Here is a 21,234-nt window from a genome sequence, read left to right as displayed (position 1 = left end):
AGTCGCTGGCGGAGCCTTTGGGCATCGCTGAATTCGCCAGTGGGCCCCCATTGTCACTCCCGCACCACGAGGTCGACCGCCAGTGTCGTGTTACCGGAAACCCGCATTCCAGATATCACATGCTGTCGTCAGGACAGGAAACATAGGCCATGGTGCCAGAGTTGTCTGCTTCATGCCGCCGTTTGATCACAAATCATAATCATCCTCTCTCGCGAACAGCAACAAGCCCTACCCTCAACCCGCCGCCTGCCCAGCCTCATCACCACCACCACCACCACCCTGCTCCTTTCCCTCCCTCTTCTCCTTCCTCAACTTATTAACCTCCTCCGTCGCCTTAAACCCCATATTCCCCTCCTCCTTCAACCCCCACTTATTAACCTCCTGCCCCGTAATAACTCTCCTCTGCAAATGCACCTCCACCACATTCCCCTTCCCACTCTCCTTCCTCTTCCCCTTCAACCCATCATCATCCAAATCAAAATACAGCGCCCACCCCATCTCATCTCCCTCCTCCCGTTCCTGCACAGCGACGAAACCTTCCAATTCGTCGAATGTCACCATGGAATTCTCGTTATCGTCAGAAGTCCAGTCGTAGTCCCCGACATGATGCATGATAGACCCCGACCGGGACGCGACGCGGCACTCATAGCTATCTTTATCGATGTACATCCAATTCAACATGGGCGGGTCGACACTAATCGTCGTAACAATTCCGCGGGTATAAGATCTATTATCATCTGGATACGCAAGATAGAACCCCGTGAAAGGATGAGACCCTTTCGCCATGTGCTCAGGTAAATTCGTTGTAGAGTTCTTAGGTTCGATCCAGACTTTCCCGTCTCGGATTGTTACGATGCCACCGTGGAGGGAGGCACCGGGGCCTTTGCGGTGAGGGGCGTCGACCCAGACGTCGAGGTGGAATTTAAGCATGCGGGTTTGGTTTGAGGCATCGGCGTTTTGTTTGTGTTGTTCTTGGACGCCTTGTGCGACGCCTGTGGTTACTGAAATGCCGGTTGTTGTTACAACGGGGAGGGCGATGCCGAGGCCGAGGATTATGTCCATGATTGTGGTTGGACGGAATGGAAGTGGGTGGAGAAGGAGAAAGACAGTGTAGACTTACCGGAAGATGAATTACATTTGCGAAGGAGATTGGAAGTTGAGAGAAGTTGGAACAGCGCGACTCGTGAATCCTGGCATTTCGTGACGTCGATTTAGGTGGGGCTGATAGTTCTTCCATACATGTATCCCTGTCCATATATCGGAGCATCCCTGAGCGTTGTAATGCTGTAGTAGAACGGCGCGATATGGTGTCAGCTGCGCGTGCCACTTTCCAATGCACATCAGTCGAGCTGATTCAGCATGAATACCGCCTGTTGGTAGGACCCTTTCTCAAGGAGCTCAGTGGCATCCATAAGTGTGACATCTTCTGCAATCCCGTGTAGGCACGAAATCCATCGTCTACGCTTCTCGAGAATTCCGATCCCAGCATCCACTCAAAAAGTCGTCTTGCATCCCGCATGCAAGGACGTGGGCCTCCCCCACAAGACTGTTCTTCGGCACTACCGTCACGACGTCCGAGAGGAGATTTGAAGCCCAGCACCGTCTCCATCTTGATCTCAAGAGTCTTAGCGATGTGATGAAACGCGCGACCATGGCCAGAGCACCCGATGTTCGCCGTGTAGAGCTTGCCACACATGCCCTTAGCGCACGCTACCTTCGACCAGGGATAGCATGTGTACTGTTCAAGGTAGGCGTGAATCATCTCGTGGAGTATGATAGCAAGCACAAGCTGTTTCGTCATTGGGCGGCGGTCGTGGTGCTTGTTGATGTAGATCCGTGATGTGCGGTCTCCGAAGGTGTTCCGCTTGGTGTAGCCCAGCATGCCTTTGTTGAGGTTCCCCCAGGATATTTTTACTCGAGAGGACGGCAGCTGACCAGCAAAGAACAGTTCGTTAAAGATGTCCGCAACTTCCGCCAACGCCTCATTGCTGAGTGAGTTGTGAACGCGGCCCTTGAAAGGCATGCCCAGTCCCTCGCAAGAGTTGAAGCGATTCCATTTGGCCCACTTCGCCAGTGCAGCCTCTCTCGACGCCGTGCGCTCAGAAGTAGCTGCGATCCATGAGACAGCTATCTCTGCCAGATGCCAGGCGTCATTTCGACCTGGTGCTAATCCTTTGATCGGATGAAAGGGCTGGCGGTGGTCGACAAGCGTATTCTTGTGGTATAGATCTTGCATGCAGTGCTGGCATCCGCAACCTTGAAGGAGTGAGGCCTTCCAGAGCGCGTCACATGTCTCTCTTGTCGATTGTTTTGAGCGTTTCGCAGTTGTCGAAGGCTTGCTTGCTGATACTATCGCCTTTGCAGGCTTTGCTTTCAAGGGTCTTCGCAGGACCGGCGATATGAACTCTGTATTTCCCAGTGCAGCCATGATTCGATGTCTCAACTTCGACCCTCCAGGTTGCTACTTGCTCATGGGATGCAGGAGCTGCGTCGAAGTGTTGAATGTTGAGATCTGGTTGCAGCGCGACATTGACGGTAAAGGCCTGGAGATTGCAAAAATTCCCTCGGATGGTCCTCATTTGAACGTTAAAAGTCACATGCAGCTTGTTGAAACATCTTTTACTTCTGGTCCACACGAAGTGAGTGGAGTCAACTTTGCCCAGTTCGCTCAGGCGGAAAGTGATGCACACTGTCGGAAGTGTATGTTCATGTTCGCCAAGGTAGTCCGTCATAGGTTGGGCATTTCGATGCAAATCAGGTTCCTGAGCATCGTCGCCGCCATCTCAGCCCGGCAGTGACTCGTCCCTGAAGGTAGCTGCTCCCTCGGGTCCTTCCTTGTGCAGCTGCCACAACGTCTTCGCTTTCTGTTCCTGCTCCTTCTCCCTCTGCATGAGTCGCCATGGTCGAGCATCTGGGCGCCAGTTGACACAGCTCATTCCAGGCACTGGTACTGACTTCTGCAAATCTCTCTGGGCCATGCTCTTGTTGTCCAAGGAGAAGTTGCCATGGTATCCGCCCATGTTGATCTGATCGCGGAAGTTGCTGCGAGCAGTGCTGGTCTGAATCTGGAAGAGGCGTGGTTCTAGCATGGTCGGCTTGGGAGGATCGAAGGGTCGCACAGGTGCTCGTGGGGGTGGCTCGGGTATTGTTGGCTGATAGGATGCAGTCGACATGGAGCGAGTCTGACTCAAGCCAAAGGGCGCATTCGAAGGTGGTGAGGGCTTTATACGAGGAGGTCGGGCTACTTCTTGTGACTCTGACGAGGCATTGCTGTTGCTCAAAGCAGGCTCATTGTCGTATATGCCGTCGTTCCCTACAGCCTTGCCCATTCGAAAGCGAATTGGGGCCTTCTTTGAGCAATGGGTTGCAGCTGCTTCCTCCTTGAAGATGACCAGGGCGATGTTGGGATGTGTCAAAGTATCATACTTGAGGTTCTTAAAGTACTCAATCTCGCCGAATCCAGATAGCAGCTGCAGAATCTCTCGCGACTCGCCCAAGTTCGATGGACGGGGCGTGATGCGTAGGTGTAATGCGCGATTCGCCGTCGACCTGGCTATCGATGCAGACATGGTGACAATCGAAGGTGAATGTTGGACATGAGACTGTTCCAAGGTGTCGAAGCTTCAAAGTGTCGCTTGATGGTGAGTGGCTGGACTGTGCTTCGCGCTACCGACTGCTTGGCGGTAAGGTCTTACATTGGGCCAGACCTCTTTCTCCCTCCAGCATTCACATGTCATGAACCAGCATCACAATCATGAATTATGATGGACGATGCTCTATATTGTGTTCCTACCTCGATCGATTAATGCCTTGAGATCATGATCAGTCTAGGGCCGCAATGCCCGTTTGGAGTGAAGGCTCAAGCTCATCAGCCAGATTCACGGCGTCTAGAGCACCACCTTGTCGCAATGTGAGGGCATATTGGGGTCATGGGCAGACTCTTCGATCATCGTAGTGTATAATGGCCGTCGCTGACAAACTGCTGTGCTGTTCTGCGCCCTACTGGTCGTACCTGCATCAACTCGACCCCTCAGCCCCACCTGCCCTTTGCTCGTCATAAGAGCAGCATATCGATATATTGATCTTCACACTACCATCCCACTCATCAATGACCTCAGCATTCAGACGAACACCTTCCAGAATGTCCAACGAATACATTCTCTTCGACCTGCCAAGCCGAGGCACTCCGACCGGATGGTCTCTCAATCCATGGAAGGGTAGGCCATCTCAACACCACGCTCACATCCAGCTGACTGACAACTTCCAGCACGCCTCGTCCTCAACTACAAGAACCTGCCCTACAAAACCCAATGGGTTGAGTACCCTGATCTAGCTCCCACCTACAAGTCCTTTGGCATCCCACCCAACGACCCGAAGACCAACGCAGCCGCCGAGTACTCAAGCCCAGCCATCAAACACCCCGATGGACACTTCACAATGGACTCTCTCGCCATAGCTCACGGACTCGAGGAATCTCACCCAAGCCCATCTCTTCACCTGGACAGCCCGGTCAACGAGCGTGCTCAAACCGCCATATTAGACTTTCAAAAAGCTCTCGCTGCCGTGATCATGCCCCGTGTGCCTGAAATGCTCCTGAACCCTCCAAGTGAAGAATACTTCCGCAGAACGAGGGCGAAGCGCTTCGGTATGGAGTTGGCAGATTTGGCGAAGAGTGAGCAGGCGGGTGAGACGGCTTGGAAGAATGCGGAGCCTGCGTTGGAGAAGATCAAGGCGCTGCTTTGTGAAGATGAGAGTGGTCCGTATGTTCTCGGCAAGGAGGCGAGCTTTGCAGACTTTATTTTGGCTGGGGCTTGGAGGTTTTATGAGAGGATGGATAAGGATGGGGACTTGCTTGGCAGGATCATGAAGTTTGACGAAAGTTTCCCAAGGCATCATGAGGCGTGTAAGAAGTGGTTGGAGAGGGATGATTGAGGTGTTGAGAGTTGTAAGGCAGTGGGCATCTTTCTCATCTATCATGATCTGGATGCTTTATCATCTGCTGCTCAAGTGCTCACAGTCAACGAATGGTCTTCTCATTCCCACTGTCACTTCCGCTAGCAAAGCCACCCTCAACATGATATCCCTCATTATGCGAGGACCGCTCCTTATCCTCAAAGGCCTCATTCCCAGCTTTCCTCGCCGTCAACCCATCTGTCCGAATGCCATTATGCCGTCTATGCTCTTCGGTATCCAGATAGTTGACCAGCAGATTCCCATGCTTATCATATCGATTCGGGGTAACATCCGGCCTCGCCACCCTAACCACATCGAAAGCGCCCTTCCACCCCTCCACCTGGCGAAAGATCTCATCCATCTCCTCCAAACTCCTGTATGCCGTCTCCGGGTAGAAGAAGTACACACACGGCACAATGACCGCATTGATCACCGCGAAGATGATGTACGTCCTATACCCAATCTTCGCAAACGCCACAGGCGTAATCATCACCACCATGAAATTGAAGATCCAATTCGCTGATGTGCTCAGCGCTGAACTCGGCGCCCTGATTGCCAGCGGCACAATTTCCGAAGGATATAGCCACGTCATCCCCAACCATCCTATTGCGAAGAATGTATTGAAGACGAAGAGAAAGACGGCTGCGACGACTCCTGGTCCGGACCCGCCGATGGAAGTCACGATCGCCAAGACAGTCATGGAGAGCGCCATTCCTGCTGCGCCAAAGAGCATAAGCGGTCGACGACCTAGCCGCTCGATGGTGAAGACTGCGATCTAGGAGGCAAGGAATTACTCAGTTCCATTGCATGCGGCGAGGATGCGGGAGAGGAAGGGCGTGAGGCCAATCTCTTGTTCGTAGATTGTTGCGGCGTAGTACGTAATCAGATTTATCCCGCTAATCTGTTGGAACGCCTGGTTGACGAACCCAAGCAGTGCACGATGGAAGTTGCGGTCTTTGCCGTTGGTGAAGACGGCGCTGAATGTAGCTTGAGAAGTCAACGACGGAGTCCTTGATTGCGGTGAATTCGGATTGGATGTATTCGTCGTCTTCGGGGAGGTCGCTGAGAGCTGAGAGGACTGTGATGGCTTCGGTTTCGCGACCTTTGAGGATAAGCCAGCGCGGCGATTCGGGGAGTCCGAGGATGAAGCACAGGATGATGAGAGCGAAGAGGATCTGGAAAGCGATCGGGAAGCGCCAAGCTACCTCTCCTGGGGCGAACGACAGGGCGAAGTCAAGCCAGTACGAAATCATGATTCCGCCGGTGATGAGGGCACCTTCGATCATGACCATCTGACCTCGCTTGTGGGATTTGGACGTTTCGGATTGCCAGGTTGGTACTGTCGAGGTATTGAGGCCGTTACCTAGACCGGTGATGATGCGGCCGATGATGAGTTGGGAGAGGTCGAAAGCAGAGCATTGGATCGCTGCACCAACGACCATGATCGCTGAGCCGACGAAGATCGTTCGTCGACGACCGAGACATTGGCCGAGCCAGATACAGACGATGGCGCCGAGGAAGCAGCCTAGGTTGTAAGATGCTATTTAGATTCCTTGGATGGTGGAGGCTGGACTGTCACCGTCCTGGTTCCGGGTGTCGATTTGTGGGAAGACTTTGACGAAGGAGTCGAGTGTGAGGAGACCGCCCATGACGCCTTGGTCGTAGCCGAACCTAGCAATGTCAGCATAGCAGGAGTAGTCATCGAATTAGCTTACAGCAGAAAGTCCAGCCCTGCAATGACGCCAATGGCGACATTGAGCTTCGTGCCTTTGAGGCCGAAGAATCGTTGTCCGAACATCATGAGCCAGGGCTATTCTAGATCATTAGAAAAGACACGAAGAACCAAAATCCACGGGCAAGGAGAGTTGATCCTCACAGCTTGCGTTTGGCCAGGATACCAGGAGGCTGAGGGCATTCCGACATTTTGAACGCGGTCAGTCAACATAACGTACCCACTCTTTCCTGGGAGATGGAGCGTCCCATGGGCCTCCATATCGAAAGGCCCTGCTTAACAAAAGTTTGTGCTCGCGTGTCATCCACATGAGCTCCACACGTGAGCATGTAGCCCTGGAATACCCAATGTGGTATCCCGAGCAATTCGTTGTTTTTGCGATATATCTTGCTCGGTACTATCAGCATAACAGTCCGAGGTATGGCATGATGGGGCAAGATACTGCATGTCCGGTACGAAATTGTTTGTGTTCTAGACTTGTTATGTCTGGCGGTTTGGGCGCGAATTCCAACTCGAAGTCTGCGAAGTTCGCGAATATCAACACCCCTGTCAGCAGCTAAAGACGCTTGACGTAGTGAAGCATGGAGGCTCCACGATCTGGTCTCGGATAGCCAGACTCGAGCACGGACCAGTCCGTGGAGAGTCTAGGCTAAACATTGGCTTCGGCTATATAGATTCGAGCTACAAAAATAGCTATTTTCTAACGACCGAATCTCGATAATCTAAGCACGCTACCCTTCGAGATCGTGGATTACCTATAGTATTACGTTGTCCGATTTTCGCTAGTATATCGCGACGTCGCTATATAGAAACGGGGTACAATCTATTATTTAACGTAGAGAGCTACTTTTACGTCGTAATAACGAAGTATATATCCGATTTCTACGGGGACAACGGCATTCGAATCGTAGCCCCGAGTTAGACCTATCGAGTAGTATACCCGGATTTGCGAGATTCGTTGTTGTTGTTGCGCAATTCGTCGGGATAGTTTAGCTATTTAGCTAAATTCTTCGTAGCGCTTACACAATGTTTAACCCAGACCTCCGTCAGCTATGGTCGGAGGTCTGGTTCCGAGACCATCCACGATCTGGCTTCACGCCTGGGAAAGGATCTGGTATGATGTCGCCGCACACCGGACACGGGCATCACCGCCTCGAGGCTGAAGTGCACTTCCGGCTCACTTCTCGGCTCTTGGAAGATGCTGGCCTCGATGATCTTAGATTTTGTAGGCCTGATCAGTGGAACATCGTTCCATATTGGTTGAATATGGCACTAAGAGGACGTCAGCATAAATACACGACACCTCGCACTCCAACTTGAAAGTGATAGGGCCAAGCTGTCAGCTGAGTTCTGCTGAAATTCACAAAGCATAAGTTATGTCGTCCCTATACATCAGATCTTCCTTCGTAGCGCTTCTCGTCATACGCTGTGCATCGATAGTTACTGCTTGGCCAAGTCCTCGCTGGCAACCAATCTTCTGTTCGTCCTTCAGCAAGCCACGCACTTCATCTCGCTCGAGGCGATGCTAGGCTTGGCTCAAGGAAAGTCCACTGGCATCGTCCCCCGTCGTCATTCCAAAAGCTTCAACGTCCCAGATCACTTCGGATGCTCAGAAATACGCCTCACTTTCTCATGATCATGAATGTCCAGCGCTTGAATCTCCTGCAGCAATTGCGTTTGTCGTTCGCCCTGCTTCACGCCCAGATAATACCCAATGGCGGACGGCAACAACGTGACTGGGAACGGCTTGTTGTATTTTGATGTCAAGATCGAATCTGCTTGCGGTGCTCAGTACAGTGTTCCGCTTGTAAGAAAGTCACGACCACATCGTACCGATCACTTTGCGGAAACCAGACATGCTGTAGTACAAGGATGTTGAAGAGGCGACTGCTGCACGTGCGTGGCTGTGCAGTTGTATCAATGTTACTACATTATCGTTGTCTATCTTGTGAGGTAGGAGGGACGCGGTGACAGGGCTCCGGACGAGTGGAGGTTAGAGCCTTGACCAAGTACTAGTTTAGCCGGGAGGATAAGGTTCAGTAGCGTGAAGTAAGATACTCCTTCCAGATCGTTGAATATATGTGGGTATCTCTTACATGTATGCTTCAATCAATGCTCCAGATCAACACGACTATCGGGTCAAAAAATCTCATCAAAGTCCCGTGGGACACGCCGATACTCCATTCGAGCTCATCTTGATGAACATTGAGCTTTCAGTCTCCTCGCCTCGACTCTCGCCTCTGTGGGTCGTGCTGCCTTCTTGTGCGGAGCGAGTTCGATCTTATGCTTGACGCTAGGAGAGTTGTGCAAGGCCTCTCCGTACTTCGATTCATCTTTGAGGACTGTCGTGGCGCTTTCCAACGTCGACTCTGGTGTGATTGTTGCCTCATCAGTATCGCCTCCCACAGAACAGCCCTCCAACTCATAGATTGCACTCGGAGTCCACTCTTCGAGACGGGATAGTGCAACTGTGCAGCTGAGGACCTCCTCAAACGTAGACACTAGCTTTGCAACGGAGCCAGGTTCTATGGTGGATGTCCGTCGAGGTGGATGCCGTGACACGATGTGTGCGACGGTCGGCGTAGCTGGTGCACTCATGGCTCGCCTTCTGCGCACGATAGTTGTCTTTCGTGGTCCATTCGCTTTACGCAGCACAGTCCGTGGTAGTAAGATGCTTCTGCTGAGGATCAAAGTTTGCGATTGTATCGGATGATGCCATGTATGCAATTGGATCAGGTTGTCCATGTTATCGGTGGCCCAAATCACCAAAGCGTATGTCGTTGTGGTCGTGAATATTGCCAGGCTTGGTGACATGGTCGCAGATGCTGCAATGAGCCGAAGCTGTGGAGATGCGCCCACAATGATGAACACCGTAATAACGACCCAGGTGACCAGCAGCGCGATCTGTATTGCCTCGATGACGAAAGCGTGTGCCGTGATAATCGCTCGTCGTTTAGCCGGGTCCAGCTTGTGGCTGTTGAGTAGCTTGTATGTCACACTCGCGATGGTGCTCAGCGCGAAGAAGGCCAACGGAACGAACGTCATTGCTTTGATTGTTGTTGGAGTTGGCAAGTTCTGGGTTATGCGAGAGCTGGCAGAGGTGTGCAAAGCACATTCCGTGGGTTGGGGCGTGGTCCTTGATCAAAGGTGGCAGAAATGCGGTCTTGAGACATGCTCAACGCATGTCTCAGTTGTGCTCCGAACTGTCTTTGCACCAAGCTTGGATCTTGCTTCCCTCCCGAACGAGCGCAGTGTTCTCGTTGTCGGAAAGCAATCAAGGCTCTTCAACTCCAAGAGCTCCAGCCATCTCCACGGCCATAGATATTCGCCCAGCACTGTGCGGTGGGTTCACAATGCACTGCATCCCGTCCGAAAAGGATGTGCCACATGTATTCCATAACAGTCCCCAGTGTGTCGTCGTCGTAGTCAGACTCTTCGATCAACGCCAAGTAGCGCACATACTCCGCCTTGGGCTTCGAGAGAACCTGGGCCTTTGAAACCGCAAATTGAGCACAACATGGGGTTGCCACCACAGGATTCTGCTGCTCGACCTCATCTACGGTGAGATTGAAGAATTTGCCATAAACGTATGGGTAAGCAAGCTCAGCCCTTCGCTCCTCTTCTGAAGGGTCGCGGTTCACTTGGACCTCATCCGGGCAACCAGGAGTGGCTATGCAGCGCAAATTGACGTAGCCTCGCTCCAGTACTACATCAAGCTTGAGCTCATGCAGCATGTTCACCGCATCGTAGCCTTTAGCATCGTTGTGCCATGCTTCTGGCCAGCTCTGCCGATGAGCATGAAGGAAGACCGCAATATCTGGAAGACTATCATAGTGCTCTACAATATATGTCAGATAGGGAGTGGCTTCCTTGGCCTTGTTCATCTTGGTCTTCAATCCTGTTGGAGAGTGCTGATTTGGCGCCAGATCGACAAAGTACACGGCATGGTTCCAATCTAGCATAATGGCCTGTACCCAGTCGGTGTCCTCGGAAGAGAGCCTACCCATCACAATAGTCTTGCGAATCTTGGTAGGCTTAGGTGTGAATGTGGCGAGGCCCGTCCCGTCAATGGATGAGATCACGGATGTGACCTTACCGCAAGGCACAGGGCCCTGGAAGCTGCGCAACTCCCTCCTGTGACGGTGTCGATGTACAAGCGTACGCAAGAGCGCCACATGTGGCGTCGGCAAGCACGTCTACAATGTCGGACCAAGTTTGGCGTGAGCTGAGGAAGTTGCTCTAGGGCTGAAAGAAGCTAGGCGGAGAAACACGTGTGAGCCCTGCCGAAACTGCCGAAACTCAACCTTGCACTGTCCCGTCTCGCTTGTGCATCCATTTCTCTTTCTGTGCGGCTGTGCCTTTCATCCCATCAAGTTTCCTGTCATCCTACACACTGCTGACATCGACCGGAACGAGATGATCGTTGAGTCGCGAGTAACGACACCATCGCTCATCGCAGCCTGGCGTTCAGCATGCGTCTTGAAGGGAGCCTTTGACTGTCCGGCAGATGTGGTCCGCAATGCCACAATCACGGCAAACGGCACATAAATGCATCAAGACATGCGCGTCCTTGTCGGCCGAGGGTCTCGGGAGACGTAAGACGGTGTGGTATATAATCTAGCCATCTTCTATCACATAGTCGACCATGATTGGTACCGACGTACTCGACATAGCTGCATCTACTCCGACAGAAGACTTTTCGACATTCCCTCGTGGAAGCAGCGAGGCATGGAATCAATAACCACGACCTGACTTGGATCACCTACCTCGTTCTCGATATGGCCTCTAGAGAATGGTTCCCTTTAACCACAGTGATGACCTCGCAAACAATCACATCGGCCAGCGAAGCCTTCAGAGTATATCGTGGCACTTTCCTAAAAGCAAAGCGAAGTCACTGGCGTTGTAACGGCTGAGATCTCAGCTGCTAGCATCTATCTCTCAGCCCGGCCACTACGTTCGCTGTGTTCTACTCCAGCATCTCCATTTCTTTCAGTTTGACCTCATCCTTCGAGCCAGGGGCCGACTCCACCCAAGAAAACAAGCTCGAGCTAGAGGTGCACGGCTGGGGTATTCCAAACCTCCAGCTCCAGGACGATGTAACCGGCGAGACCGATTGCGGGCAGATCATAAATAGTGGGTTTGCACCAACAACATCACTCCAGAGCCCATTATTACTTCAGTGTACCAGACAGACAGCATCTGAGCAACAGCAAAATCACCATGGGTCTAATTGTTCACCACCTCGGGCACTCGCAATCCGATCGAGTCGTCTGGCTCTGCGAGGAACTCGGCATCAAATATGAGCTGAATAAATACGATCGCAGCCCTGTGCTTTCACCGCAAGAGTATAAGGACTTGCACCCAATTGGCGCAGCTCCAGTCATCGAGGACGATGGTGGTGTCAAGAAAGCAGAGACCGAGGCTTGCGTGGAATGGATCTGCAACAAACATGCAAATGGCAAACTCCTGGTCAAGCCATCCGAGACGAACTACGCCGACTATCTCTACTGGTACCACGTTACGAACGGAACTCTCCAGCCTGCCGTCGGTCGCGTCATGGCATTAAAGATGAGTGGAATCAAAGAGGAAGACGCCACGCTGCAACGCTACACGGCCAAGATCCACCAAGTCCTGAAATACGTCGAGGAGCGCTTAAGCCAGACTCCATGGTTAGCAGGCGACGAGTTCTCCGCCGCTGATATCATGATCATCTTCACTCTGACTACTATGAGGGAATTCTGCCCTGTCGACCTCAGCGCTTACAACAACATCTTGGCGTATGTCCAGAAGATCATCGCGCGCCCGGCCTACAAGAGCTACTTGCAGAAGGGCGATCCAGATAACGACATTCAGAAGTATGCGCAAGGTCCACCGCCGCCAATGTTTGCGGCCTTTGCGAACCACAAGTAGATTAATTTATTTTGTTGAGGAGTTCTTCGCCCTTCAACCAGCGGTCGAGGTTCTCTGCTTGTTCTTCGTACCATCTGTAGATGTCAGTAAGCAAATGGCGACTTCGCGTATGGTTGCAACATACCTGTTCATGGTCCCCTCATTCACATATCCCATATGAGGACTGAGCACGACCGCAGCTTTCGACCACGAGTCTACACTCCGCCAGGGACTATCAGCAGCGATAGGCTCCTCCCAGAATACATCCAGCGCCACACCCTTGATCCTCCCCTCCTTCAATGCAGAAATCAAAGCCCCCTCATCAATCAACCCGCCTCTCGACGTATTGACCAACACCCCACTCCCCTTCATCCACCCCAACTCCCTCTTCCCCACAACACCTCTCGTCCTCTCACTCAACACAAGATGCAAACTCACCACATCGGCACTCCTAAACACCTCCTCCTTCCCCACCGCTTCGAACGTTCCCTTAGGTAATCCCGCCCCCTCCGCCGCAGCATCAGCTTTCTCTTGATCAAGATTCTGCGACCAAGCAAGAACCTTCATCCCAAACATCTGCACTGCAACTCTCCCAAACGCCGTCCCCAACTTCCCCAACCCAACCAATCCTAACGTCTTCCCACCCAACGAAATCCCCAGCCCACTCTGCCACGCAGTAGAGCTCGTTTTCAGAGCGCGATCATCCTCTGGAATCCTCCCACACAGCGCTAACAACAGAGCCCAAGCATGCTGGTTCACAGCTGAGTAGCCCGCAGGCGGTGGTGGCTCGTAGTCCGAATTCGGGTCTGGATTGCTAGGCCGTTCACCTTTCGTGCCCGCGACTGGGATCCCTCGCTCGGAGAAAGTGGCTAAGTCCAGGGAGGCGTTTCGAGTCCCGGACGTGAGCAGCAGCTTCAAGTTTGGGAGTTGCTTGATCAAGGCGCTGCGGAAGGCAGTTCGTTCCCGCATTGTGGAGATGATTTTGTAGGGTTCTAGACGTTTTGCGAGGGCTTCTAGACCTTTCGGGGTTGCGGCGTTGAGGGTTTTGGGGAAGCTGTCGACTTGGACATTCTGGAGTTTGGAGAAGTGGGTTTGGGCGATGTTGGCGTAGTCGTCGAGGACGGCGATGCGGAGGGGTAGGGAGGCCATGGTGTGGGTTGATGTCTTGCTTGTAGATCTGGGCAGGTGTTGTTGGATCGAGTTGAGTCTGCTGTACATCAGTATCGGTCAAGACTCTGCCGGTGGGATCACTGAGATGTAGGGATCAAGGCGGCACACGATAATTGAAGGTTAGGAGCACACGTGGTAGTTGTATCATGTTTGTCAGGAACATGCTTGGAAGAACAATAACCCCGGAGCTCCCACCCTCGAAGATGGCATAATCCAAGACCGAACTCTCCGGGTGGGGCTGTAACGCTTGCTTGTGTCCGGCATCGGCACGAGTGCTGTCAGAGCATCTCTTCCACACTGCCACCACCGCATATCCAACGTTCAGCGACTACCCTCGTGCTCTCTCGTGCTCGCCGACTGAATCTCCCGCTTCATCTGCGCCAGCCTGCGATGCATCTTGCCAAATCTCTGCCTGTCCTCCAAAGGCACCACTTCCCCTCGCTTCTCCATAGCGCATTGCTCATCGTACATCTTTGTGTACAGAGGATATTGCTTGTTGAAGACGGCAGCCAAGTCGACACCTCTCTCGAAGCTCAACCTCAAGTCGCGGTCCTCCGAATATTTGTTCTCCGACGTGGTGCTGGTATCGCTGTCCCGTCGCTTGATGGATCCCGCAGAGTCACTACTTTGCGACTTTTGCGACTGGGACGATGAGGACTCCGTCTTGCGATGCTTAGCAGCAGGACCATTCTCGTTGCCGTGGCTGGGCGAGTCTGCAGGTTTGCGCTTTAGCCCGTTCGTCAACTTCTGCGAGTTGCCATTCGTCAAGTGTGACTTTGGTGTACCTGTGCCATTGACGGTAGGCCTTGGAGTCTTGTCTGAAGTCGTCTTCTTGGCTTCTCCTGACATCCTCTCTGATCGATTCGAGCCGTGGGACTCGTTGCTCGTGACGGTATCGTGTCGCTTCCTGAAACCGTTGGTGATGCCGAGTCCTTTTGGTGTTTCTGCGCCTTGCCTTATGCGCTGCACACCAACAACGCCTCTGTCTGAAACGTCAGAAGCCACCCGAGGGCGAGCAGCACCCAGTGGAGAAGGAGCAGTCGGCCTGTGCTTGAGTTTCTGCGGGCTCAGCTGACTCCGACCTTGCGAAGAAGAAGCTGATACTCCGTTGGGAGTGCTCTTGCCCGGTGGTATGGGTTTGGTCGTTTTGATTGCAGTCGTAGGCTGAACTTTCGATGTCGCTGCACCACTTTTGGGTGTTGAAGTAGCAGACGGTCTAGCCTTTGCTCTAGCAGAGGCTTCGCCACTACTAGGAAATCTCGCTGCCATGATCGTTGCCGTCTTCTTGGCGGTCGCGTTTGGCAGGGGCCGTGAAGCGTTTGCAGCTGCTCTCGGCTGGCTGCTGCTGGTCGCACTTCCCAACTCCCTAAGTTCGCCTTCACTTTCATCGCTGGAGCTCCGCACAAACTCTGCAGACTTCACCTTGGGATCGCTCGTCTTGCTCGTCATCTGTTTCTTCCTGGCAGGCTTGCCGCTCTCTCGGTCGCTTGCTGCAGCATCCTTCTCTTTTCGTTTCTTCTCCTTCGCCTCATCCTTTGCACGTTGCTGCTGTTGTTTCTTAGGATCCTTTGAAAACAATCTTTTGGCAAGTGCTCCTCCTTCGTTCTTCCCTGATGTGGCCTTGGGAGTCGCTGACGGCCCCAGGCGTGGCGTGTTTGCGGTACTGGCAATCTTGCTGTCACCTGCCGTTTCTCCATGTACCAGCGGACTGACAGCCAGGTTCGGTGTCAGGCCTGCAGCTGGTGCAGCTCCCAGGTGCAGCTTCGACAGAATGATGCCTTTATCTCTGTCCTCCTTTGGCAGCAGCATCTGCCAGAGCTTTTCGTCCTTCCCAATCCTCATCCTGTCGTAAGATCGTATGGCATTCTTCACTGCCTGGTCTCGATCTTCCTGCGAGCCGTATCCAAACTTCCAGACATCCAAGTCTTTGTAGGCTCTGTCCAGCAGTTGCCATTTCCCCTGATCTTGCTTTGCTATCTTCTCCAACACTGCATCCAAATCGTCCTTCGGTATCCGCGTTCTTTCTAAGATGCTGTCCCGTGAGAGCGGTCCTATCGCCAGCAGATGTATGAGCGGAGTCCGCATCGCCTGGGTCCTGGCCGCAGCGTCACTGGCCGGCATCGAAGTAGGCGCGATACCTGCGTTCGGTGTCTTTGAGGCATTGAGGGAAGGACTTGCTGGCTGAGAGCCCAGGAGCCCTCGCCGTCTGGCCTGCTTCTGCTGATGGTAGGCCTCGAATCGATGTTTGGGCACAGCGACCACATTGTTGCTGATGTTCACGGCTTTTGCTTCCTTCTCCTGCTTGTACGATGCTAAACTGTTCTGCAGAGCTGCTAGGGCTGCATCACTGCCCAGACTTTGTTTCCTCTCTGGTAGACTGAGCTCCGCCCGGTGACCCACCACACCAGCAAAGCTGAGGTCTCCGAATGCCTCACTGGAAGCACTGTACAGTTCGTGTCTGAAGGTTTCGTTCGAGATTGTAAGGTCGAAGGTTTTTTTTCCAAGTCGGATTCTCTGCACACACGATCAGACCAGTCCAAGCGACTACACGGTGATCGATATCTTACCGGGAAATTCCCCGTCAGGAACTGGAAGTCCTCCTTTCTCGACGAGGCAGTCTTGACATCTTCGAGCAGACTGTCGTCAAGCTTGACCAGTATCGCAGGGTCCGGCACGTACTTCGAGGCGTCGTCTTTAGCAGCTACTCCATGGAGGACCAGGCCACTTTCGGGTATCGACATGGCGAGGTGTTGTCGAGTATGGGGCTCTCAGTTGAGCTCGAAACGATGGAGGTCGCTCGTCAAAGAAGCCATGTGCTTGCTTCGCTTCTCGCCACAAACTGGAACACAATGAGCACTGTTGCATTTGTGAGGCTCATGACGCTACGCCGGACTCACCCAACGGCTAACGAAGATGTTTGCTACAAGACATGCCTAACGGCGGGCTAGCGACGGTCTCAGACAGTCGTTCACGACCGAGAGCAGATATGGCGTGACAATGTGGTTTAGGGCGAGGTCGTGGAGAGGCGAGGCTTGTGACAATGAACAACGAAAGCAGGAAGGACGCCAGACCTTGGAGGTACAGCGTGCTGCGTAGACGCTAGTGACAGCGGCCAGCTGGGTGCTGGCGAGAGCCTAGAGGTTCCACACCAAGACCTGTGAATGCCACAGGGCGAGGCGTGCATCACGATTAAGCTCGTACGGCTAGTCCATATTTGCCAGCGACGGGTCGGTGGCTAAACATGCACCGTGAACCCGTGTGAACCTAAAGTGTTTCACCCGGCGTCAAGAGGCCGTCTTGATGAGACTCAACTATGTATTGTTGACACGACATGGCAGCACTCAGGGCAATGCCATTATTGCTGCTGCAGACCTCGCCTCTGATCAGAGAACGAGCACGGGAAGCTGCATCGAAGGTGCATCCACCCCCGGCGCCGCGATCCAGATTGGGCTGCTTGGCCTGCTTTCTGTCTTTGTCAGAGACCCGCATTCACCAACGGGAACCCGCGTGCCTCCAGCACACCTCAAAGGACGTCCCGCGAGCCCGAACTCACCAAGGTAGCGAGCCGATGCGTTCCCATGTCGGGCCATGCATCCTGGTCGGCCAGCTGCCAGCCTGCCACAAGCCCACAGCTGCACATGTCCAATCGTTGAGTCAGGAGCCCGCGGGTTTGCTGTGAGCGTGCCATGGCCCCAGCAGATGAACTGCCATCCCTTGCAGCGAACGTGACCACTAGTGCCACTCTTTGTGCTTTGCTGCCAACATGCCACGAGGGCGGATGCTTTCCCACAAAGGCGCCCCGACCAAACCACTTTTCGCTAAAGCGTGTCCAGAGTTTCTGCACCTCTCGTAACGACTTGCCTGCTTCGTGCAGAGGACTTTATTGTCCCCTGGAGCGAATCCGACGACACGGACGGCTGGAGTGGTCAGCGGTGGCACCATTCGATCACACTCCTGTGTCTCCCACCCTGCAGAATCTGTTAACAATACAAAGAAACACCTACGGGACGACCACTGTTGACTGCTTTCTGAGTAAGCGCCTCGGCCGCGGTATTGAGCTTGACAACTTTCCAACGCGGGGGACTTTGAACTATTTGCTACTCATGCACCGCTAGAACCATCCCACTCGTGTCCAAGCATTAGCAAGGTAATACTCCGGACTACATATGCTTTCACTCGTACCAAGTTAGACCCAACACGACGGAGAATTACAACAGCTCGGCGCCGGGCGGAAAGGACTGTGACGTGACGGAGATGCGCGTCAGCTACATATTCTTGGGGGCAACTTTCTCGACATCTCGAGGTTGCGACGGCTTCTCAATCTCGCCAATCCTCTCTGAATACTACATCTCACGCAGAGAATCTCACGACCTCGCTCAATTGGCCGGCCCCAAGACTGCTATCTCTCGCGAACAGGGATTGTTGCGTAGTGTTCTTGTCTATCTGCTTGTGTGTCTCTGCCTATCTGCAGACAAAGCCCTGTGACCAGACAATAGGTGAGCGAAATGGGGGTGTAGGCGGAGCAGAAGAGCTCCAGGACTACTGTAGGCTGTGCCTTTTCACTTTCTTGGACATCCCAATCGACTATGCTCACGTTTAAAAAACTACATCAGAGGATACAGGTACCCGGCCATCAGAACCGACAAGATGGCCACTCCTACGGCAAATGGTCGAATGCAGATCTTGAACCGACACCACCAGCCCAACGAAACTGGTCACCTTGGTACTTCTTCGCATTCCAATTCAGCATCGCATTCTCACCCACGACCTACAACATCGGCTCAACGCTCTTCGCGATCGGCTTAAACTGCTGGACCATTGTCATTGCAGCATTCGTCGGCACTTTCCTCTGCTGCCTCGTCCTCATCTTCAACTTCAGAGGCCCAGTCCTCTACCACGTCGGCTTTCCAGTCTACGCGAGGTTGTCCGCTGGCATCTATGGCTCCTTATGGTTCATCTTCATTCGCGCGGTCGTAGCCATCTTCTACATGGGTACGCAGACAAACTACGCCTCTCGTCTGCTTGAGGTGGCGTTGAGATGCATCTTCGGACATAGATGGACAGATATACCGAATCATCTGCCCGCATCGGCAGGCATTACGACCTCGCAGATGGTGGCTCTCGTCCTGACCTGGCTGCTACAGTTTCCTTTTGCTTTTCTACATCCGAGCAAAGCCGGGCCGCTCTTCGTAGTGAAGTCGGTCCTGTCTCCGATTGCGTACATTGCAACCATGATCTGGGCTCTGGTCAAGTTCGGAGGTGTAGAGCTTAGCCTAGGAAGCGAGGATGTTACCGGTTCAGCCTTGGGTTGGTCTTTTATGAAAGCCATCAACACGGTCGTGTCAGGCGTCGTTCCTCCAATGGTCAACATAGCCGATCTAGCACGATACGGCAACAGGCCAGTGCGAGATATCGCTCCACTGGCTGCGGGACTCTTCGTTAGCAAACCTGCTGTCATCATTCTCGGTCTTCTGACCACTGCAGCTGGAGCGAAGCATTTTGGTGTGGCAAACTGGGTATGATCACCCCCAAGACGACAGGGTGACTGAACGCTAACGACCAGGCAGAATCTTTGGGATTTCTACGGTCTCGTGCTTGACGAATTGTGGTCTCCAGAAGCTCGCGCTCTAGTCTTTCTCGGAGCCTTTATCCAGTGCTTTGCTACCATAGTGACTAACGTGAGCAGCAATGCCATACCTGTTGGATGCGATCTGTCCGGTCTGTTCCCTGGGTACTTCACCATCGTTCGGGGCATGGTTCTGTGCCACATCCTGGTTTGGCCAGTCGTGCCGTGGCTTTTGGTGAATTCAGCGCAGAATTTCTTGACCTTCCTAGGCAGCTACCTCTGCTTTGTGAGTATTGGTCTTGGTAATAATGAATGTTCCAGGAAACTGACCTTGTCTTTCAGATCACACCTGTAGTTGCCCTCATGATCGTCGATTACTGGCTCTCGCGGCGCGGCAACATACACGTGCCATCTCTGTATCGCCCGGACTCTAGCTCGCCTTACTACTACACCAAAGGCTTCAACCCTCGAGCCTATACCGCCTGGTTGGTTGGCGTGGTCCTTCTTATCTCTGGCATCTCCGGTGCTATCGATCCGGGCTCGATCAGCCAGACAGCTGTAAATGTCTACAACTGTGGATTTGTGCTCTCATTTACTGGCGCAGCCGTGATGTACTATGTCCTATGCAGGATATGGCCTATTCAGCTGTATCCTAGAGGACGGCACGAAGATGAAGGCAAAAGGTGGGAGAGTATGGTGCCAACTGAGGGGTTCCTCCTTGACGACTATCCTCTACCGGGTCACATCAAGACTAAGGTACTCCTTGGCGAGGAGCCGGCCGCTGCAACTTTCGGCGAACAGATAGAGCGCAAGACGGGGAAGCAGATGAGCTACCAGAAATAGAGTGTACCATCTCATACTGTGAAGACCTTGCCCCAGGTCTCTAGCCCTGCTTGATCAACATTCAGCATTTTGAGCATCTGCCACACCACCGTGGCAACAGTGTCTGCCACGATTAGGCCAGGGTATTGCTCCTCCCAGTATTGAACTCTTTGAGCAGCTCTCAGGTTTGTGCAAAAAATCGACACGACTTTCACTGGCTCTTCACCCATCTTCCCCATCACTTGAGCCATCTGCTTGTCCAGAGTCTCTTCGCTGACCTCCGCAAACTCAACATTGACAGTTCGGCCGAGATGCGACTCAGCTACAACATCATATCCTTCTACCGGGAACGTCTCTAAGATCTTCGCCTGTACGTCATCAAGGTATGGTGTGACCAGTCCAAAGCGAGCTCTCCCATCATCACCTCTTGCTACCTTGTCCAAGATACTACACAGCCCAAGGACACTCGTAGTAGCCTCGATGCCAGTCGTCTCAGTGATTCTCCGGCAGAGTCGACGGTCTGCGTCCAGGCCCAGCCATCCAGCACTGGTACCGCTCCAGCCGATGATGTCGACCTGGGCATCTGCTAGCAAGGAAGCTGATGCTAGGATCTTGCTGTCGTCGAACTGGGCGAGGGCTTTGGGGGACAGTGCAATCTCGGTGACTGGGAATCGGGAGAAGTGTACGCTGACATTGGGAAGCTTCGATATGATGGCTTGCGTGAGAGGTTCGAGGGATGTGTTCGAGGAGGGCACGAGGATGCCGAGCTTGATTCGTTGGGTAGACTGCATTGCTTTGGAGTCGTGCTGCAGGTAAGTGGTAGAGAGACAATCTCAGTGTCTGTGAGAAGGTTGTAAGTTTCGACAATATGAATGTGCCTCGTTCTAGCAGTACGGTCGAATCAGTATCATCTCAATGGATCGATTTGGCCTATCGCCCGACCAGCTTTGCCGGGGTGCAGCTCGCCCTTCACAGCTCTTGGGCGGCAGGTGAGCGATATTGAAGATTCGGCTGACCAAATACGTCCATTCGTCGCCGCTCAGAGATCACATTCCAATATTAGGGCGATGATGTACATTCATGGTTGACGTAGCGGCAGGAG

General features: G+C 53.1%; 13 protein-coding genes across 13 annotated transcripts; 3 read left to right on the top strand and 10 right to left on the bottom strand.

Annotated features, from left to right (window-relative positions):
* Positions 1 to 234: 234 nt before the first annotated feature.
* CLAFUR5_04267 (uncharacterized protein) lies at positions 235 to 1,062 on the bottom strand (the record flags this gene model as incomplete). Its single annotated transcript, XM_047903415.1, has 1 exon — positions 235 to 1,062. The coding sequence occupies one exon, from the start codon at positions 1,060 to 1,062 to the stop codon at positions 235 to 237; it is 828 nt and encodes a 275-aa protein (XP_047761058.1).
* A 292-nt stretch (positions 1,063 to 1,354) lies between these two features.
* On the bottom strand, positions 1,355 to 2,428 carry CLAFUR5_04266 (uncharacterized protein; the record flags this gene model as incomplete). The annotated part of the gene is made up of 1 exon (XM_047903414.1): positions 1,355 to 2,428. One exon carries the CDS (start codon positions 2,426 to 2,428, stop codon positions 1,355 to 1,357), a length of 1,074 nt encoding a protein of 357 aa, XP_047761057.1.
* A 355-nt stretch (positions 2,429 to 2,783) lies between these two features.
* Positions 2,784 to 3,569, bottom strand: CLAFUR5_04265 (uncharacterized protein; the record flags this gene model as incomplete). The annotated part of the gene is made up of 1 exon (XM_047903413.1): positions 2,784 to 3,569. The coding sequence occupies one exon, from the start codon at positions 3,567 to 3,569 to the stop codon at positions 2,784 to 2,786; it is 786 nt and encodes a 261-aa protein (XP_047761060.1).
* Positions 3,570 to 4,108: 539 nt separating this feature from the next.
* On the top strand, positions 4,109 to 4,932 carry CLAFUR5_04264 (Glutathione S-transferase-like protein ustS; the record flags this gene model as incomplete). Its single annotated transcript, XM_047903412.1, has 2 exons — positions 4,109 to 4,217; positions 4,268 to 4,932. The coding sequence occupies 2 exons, from the start codon at positions 4,109 to 4,111 to the stop codon at positions 4,930 to 4,932; spliced, it is 774 nt and encodes a 257-aa protein (XP_047761059.1).
* Positions 4,933 to 5,017: 85 nt separating this feature from the next.
* CLAFUR5_04263 (Sugar transporter STL1) lies at positions 5,018 to 6,946 on the bottom strand (the record flags this gene model as incomplete). Its single annotated transcript, XM_047903411.1, has 5 exons — positions 5,018 to 5,728; positions 5,880 to 6,478; positions 6,533 to 6,624; positions 6,669 to 6,763; positions 6,830 to 6,946. 5 exons carry the CDS (start codon positions 6,944 to 6,946, stop codon positions 5,018 to 5,020), a joined length of 1,614 nt encoding a protein of 537 aa, XP_047761054.1.
* Positions 6,947 to 8,281: 1,335 nt separating this feature from the next.
* Positions 8,282 to 8,543, bottom strand: CLAFUR5_04262 (uncharacterized protein; the record flags this gene model as incomplete). Its single annotated transcript, XM_047903410.1, has 2 exons — positions 8,282 to 8,460; positions 8,519 to 8,543. The coding sequence occupies 2 exons, from the start codon at positions 8,541 to 8,543 to the stop codon at positions 8,282 to 8,284; spliced, it is 204 nt and encodes a 67-aa protein (XP_047761053.1).
* A 332-nt stretch (positions 8,544 to 8,875) lies between these two features.
* Positions 8,876 to 9,730, bottom strand: CLAFUR5_04261 (uncharacterized protein; the record flags this gene model as incomplete). The annotated part of the gene is made up of 1 exon (XM_047903409.1): positions 8,876 to 9,730. One exon carries the CDS (start codon positions 9,728 to 9,730, stop codon positions 8,876 to 8,878), a length of 855 nt encoding a protein of 284 aa, XP_047761056.1.
* A 239-nt stretch (positions 9,731 to 9,969) lies between these two features.
* On the bottom strand, positions 9,970 to 10,692 carry CLAFUR5_04260 (uncharacterized protein; the record flags this gene model as incomplete). Its single annotated transcript, XM_047903408.1, has 1 exon — positions 9,970 to 10,692. The coding sequence occupies one exon, from the start codon at positions 10,690 to 10,692 to the stop codon at positions 9,970 to 9,972; it is 723 nt and encodes a 240-aa protein (XP_047761055.1).
* A 1,213-nt stretch (positions 10,693 to 11,905) lies between these two features.
* CLAFUR5_04259 (Glutathione S-transferase 3) lies at positions 11,906 to 12,595 on the top strand (the record flags this gene model as incomplete). The annotated part of the gene is made up of 1 exon (XM_047903407.1): positions 11,906 to 12,595. The coding sequence occupies one exon, from the start codon at positions 11,906 to 11,908 to the stop codon at positions 12,593 to 12,595; it is 690 nt and encodes a 229-aa protein (XP_047760329.1).
* Position 12,596: 1 nt separating this feature from the next.
* On the bottom strand, positions 12,597 to 13,792 carry CLAFUR5_04258 (D-3-phosphoglycerate dehydrogenase; the record flags this gene model as incomplete). The annotated part of the gene is made up of 2 exons (XM_047903406.1): positions 12,597 to 12,669; positions 12,720 to 13,792. 2 exons carry the CDS (start codon positions 13,790 to 13,792, stop codon positions 12,597 to 12,599), a joined length of 1,146 nt encoding a protein of 381 aa, XP_047760330.1.
* A 273-nt stretch (positions 13,793 to 14,065) lies between these two features.
* On the bottom strand, positions 14,066 to 16,485 carry CLAFUR5_04257 (uncharacterized protein; the record flags this gene model as incomplete). Its single annotated transcript, XM_047903405.1, has 2 exons — positions 14,066 to 16,258; positions 16,312 to 16,485. The coding sequence occupies 2 exons, from the start codon at positions 16,483 to 16,485 to the stop codon at positions 14,066 to 14,068; spliced, it is 2,367 nt and encodes a 788-aa protein (XP_047760404.1).
* Positions 16,486 to 18,330: 1,845 nt separating this feature from the next.
* CLAFUR5_04256 (Allantoin permease) lies at positions 18,331 to 20,153 on the top strand (the record flags this gene model as incomplete). Its single annotated transcript, XM_047903404.1, has 3 exons — positions 18,331 to 19,260; positions 19,312 to 19,596; positions 19,653 to 20,153. The coding sequence occupies 3 exons, from the start codon at positions 18,331 to 18,333 to the stop codon at positions 20,151 to 20,153; spliced, it is 1,716 nt and encodes a 571-aa protein (XP_047760332.1).
* Positions 20,154 to 20,164: 11 nt separating this feature from the next.
* On the bottom strand, positions 20,165 to 20,923 carry CLAFUR5_04255 (uncharacterized protein; the record flags this gene model as incomplete). Its single annotated transcript, XM_047903403.1, has 1 exon — positions 20,165 to 20,923. One exon carries the CDS (start codon positions 20,921 to 20,923, stop codon positions 20,165 to 20,167), a length of 759 nt encoding a protein of 252 aa, XP_047760388.1.
* Positions 20,924 to 21,234: the final 311 nt, after the last annotated feature.

This window comes from Fulvia fulva, chromosome 4 (genome assembly GCF_020509005.1).
Source record: "Fulvia fulva chromosome 4, complete sequence".
In the NCBI taxonomy this organism is placed as follows: domain Eukaryota; kingdom Fungi; phylum Ascomycota; class Dothideomycetes; order Mycosphaerellales; family Mycosphaerellaceae; genus Fulvia; species Fulvia fulva.
The sequence above is the reverse complement of the archived record's forward strand: the minus strand, read 5'-3'. Positions and strand labels throughout refer to the sequence as shown.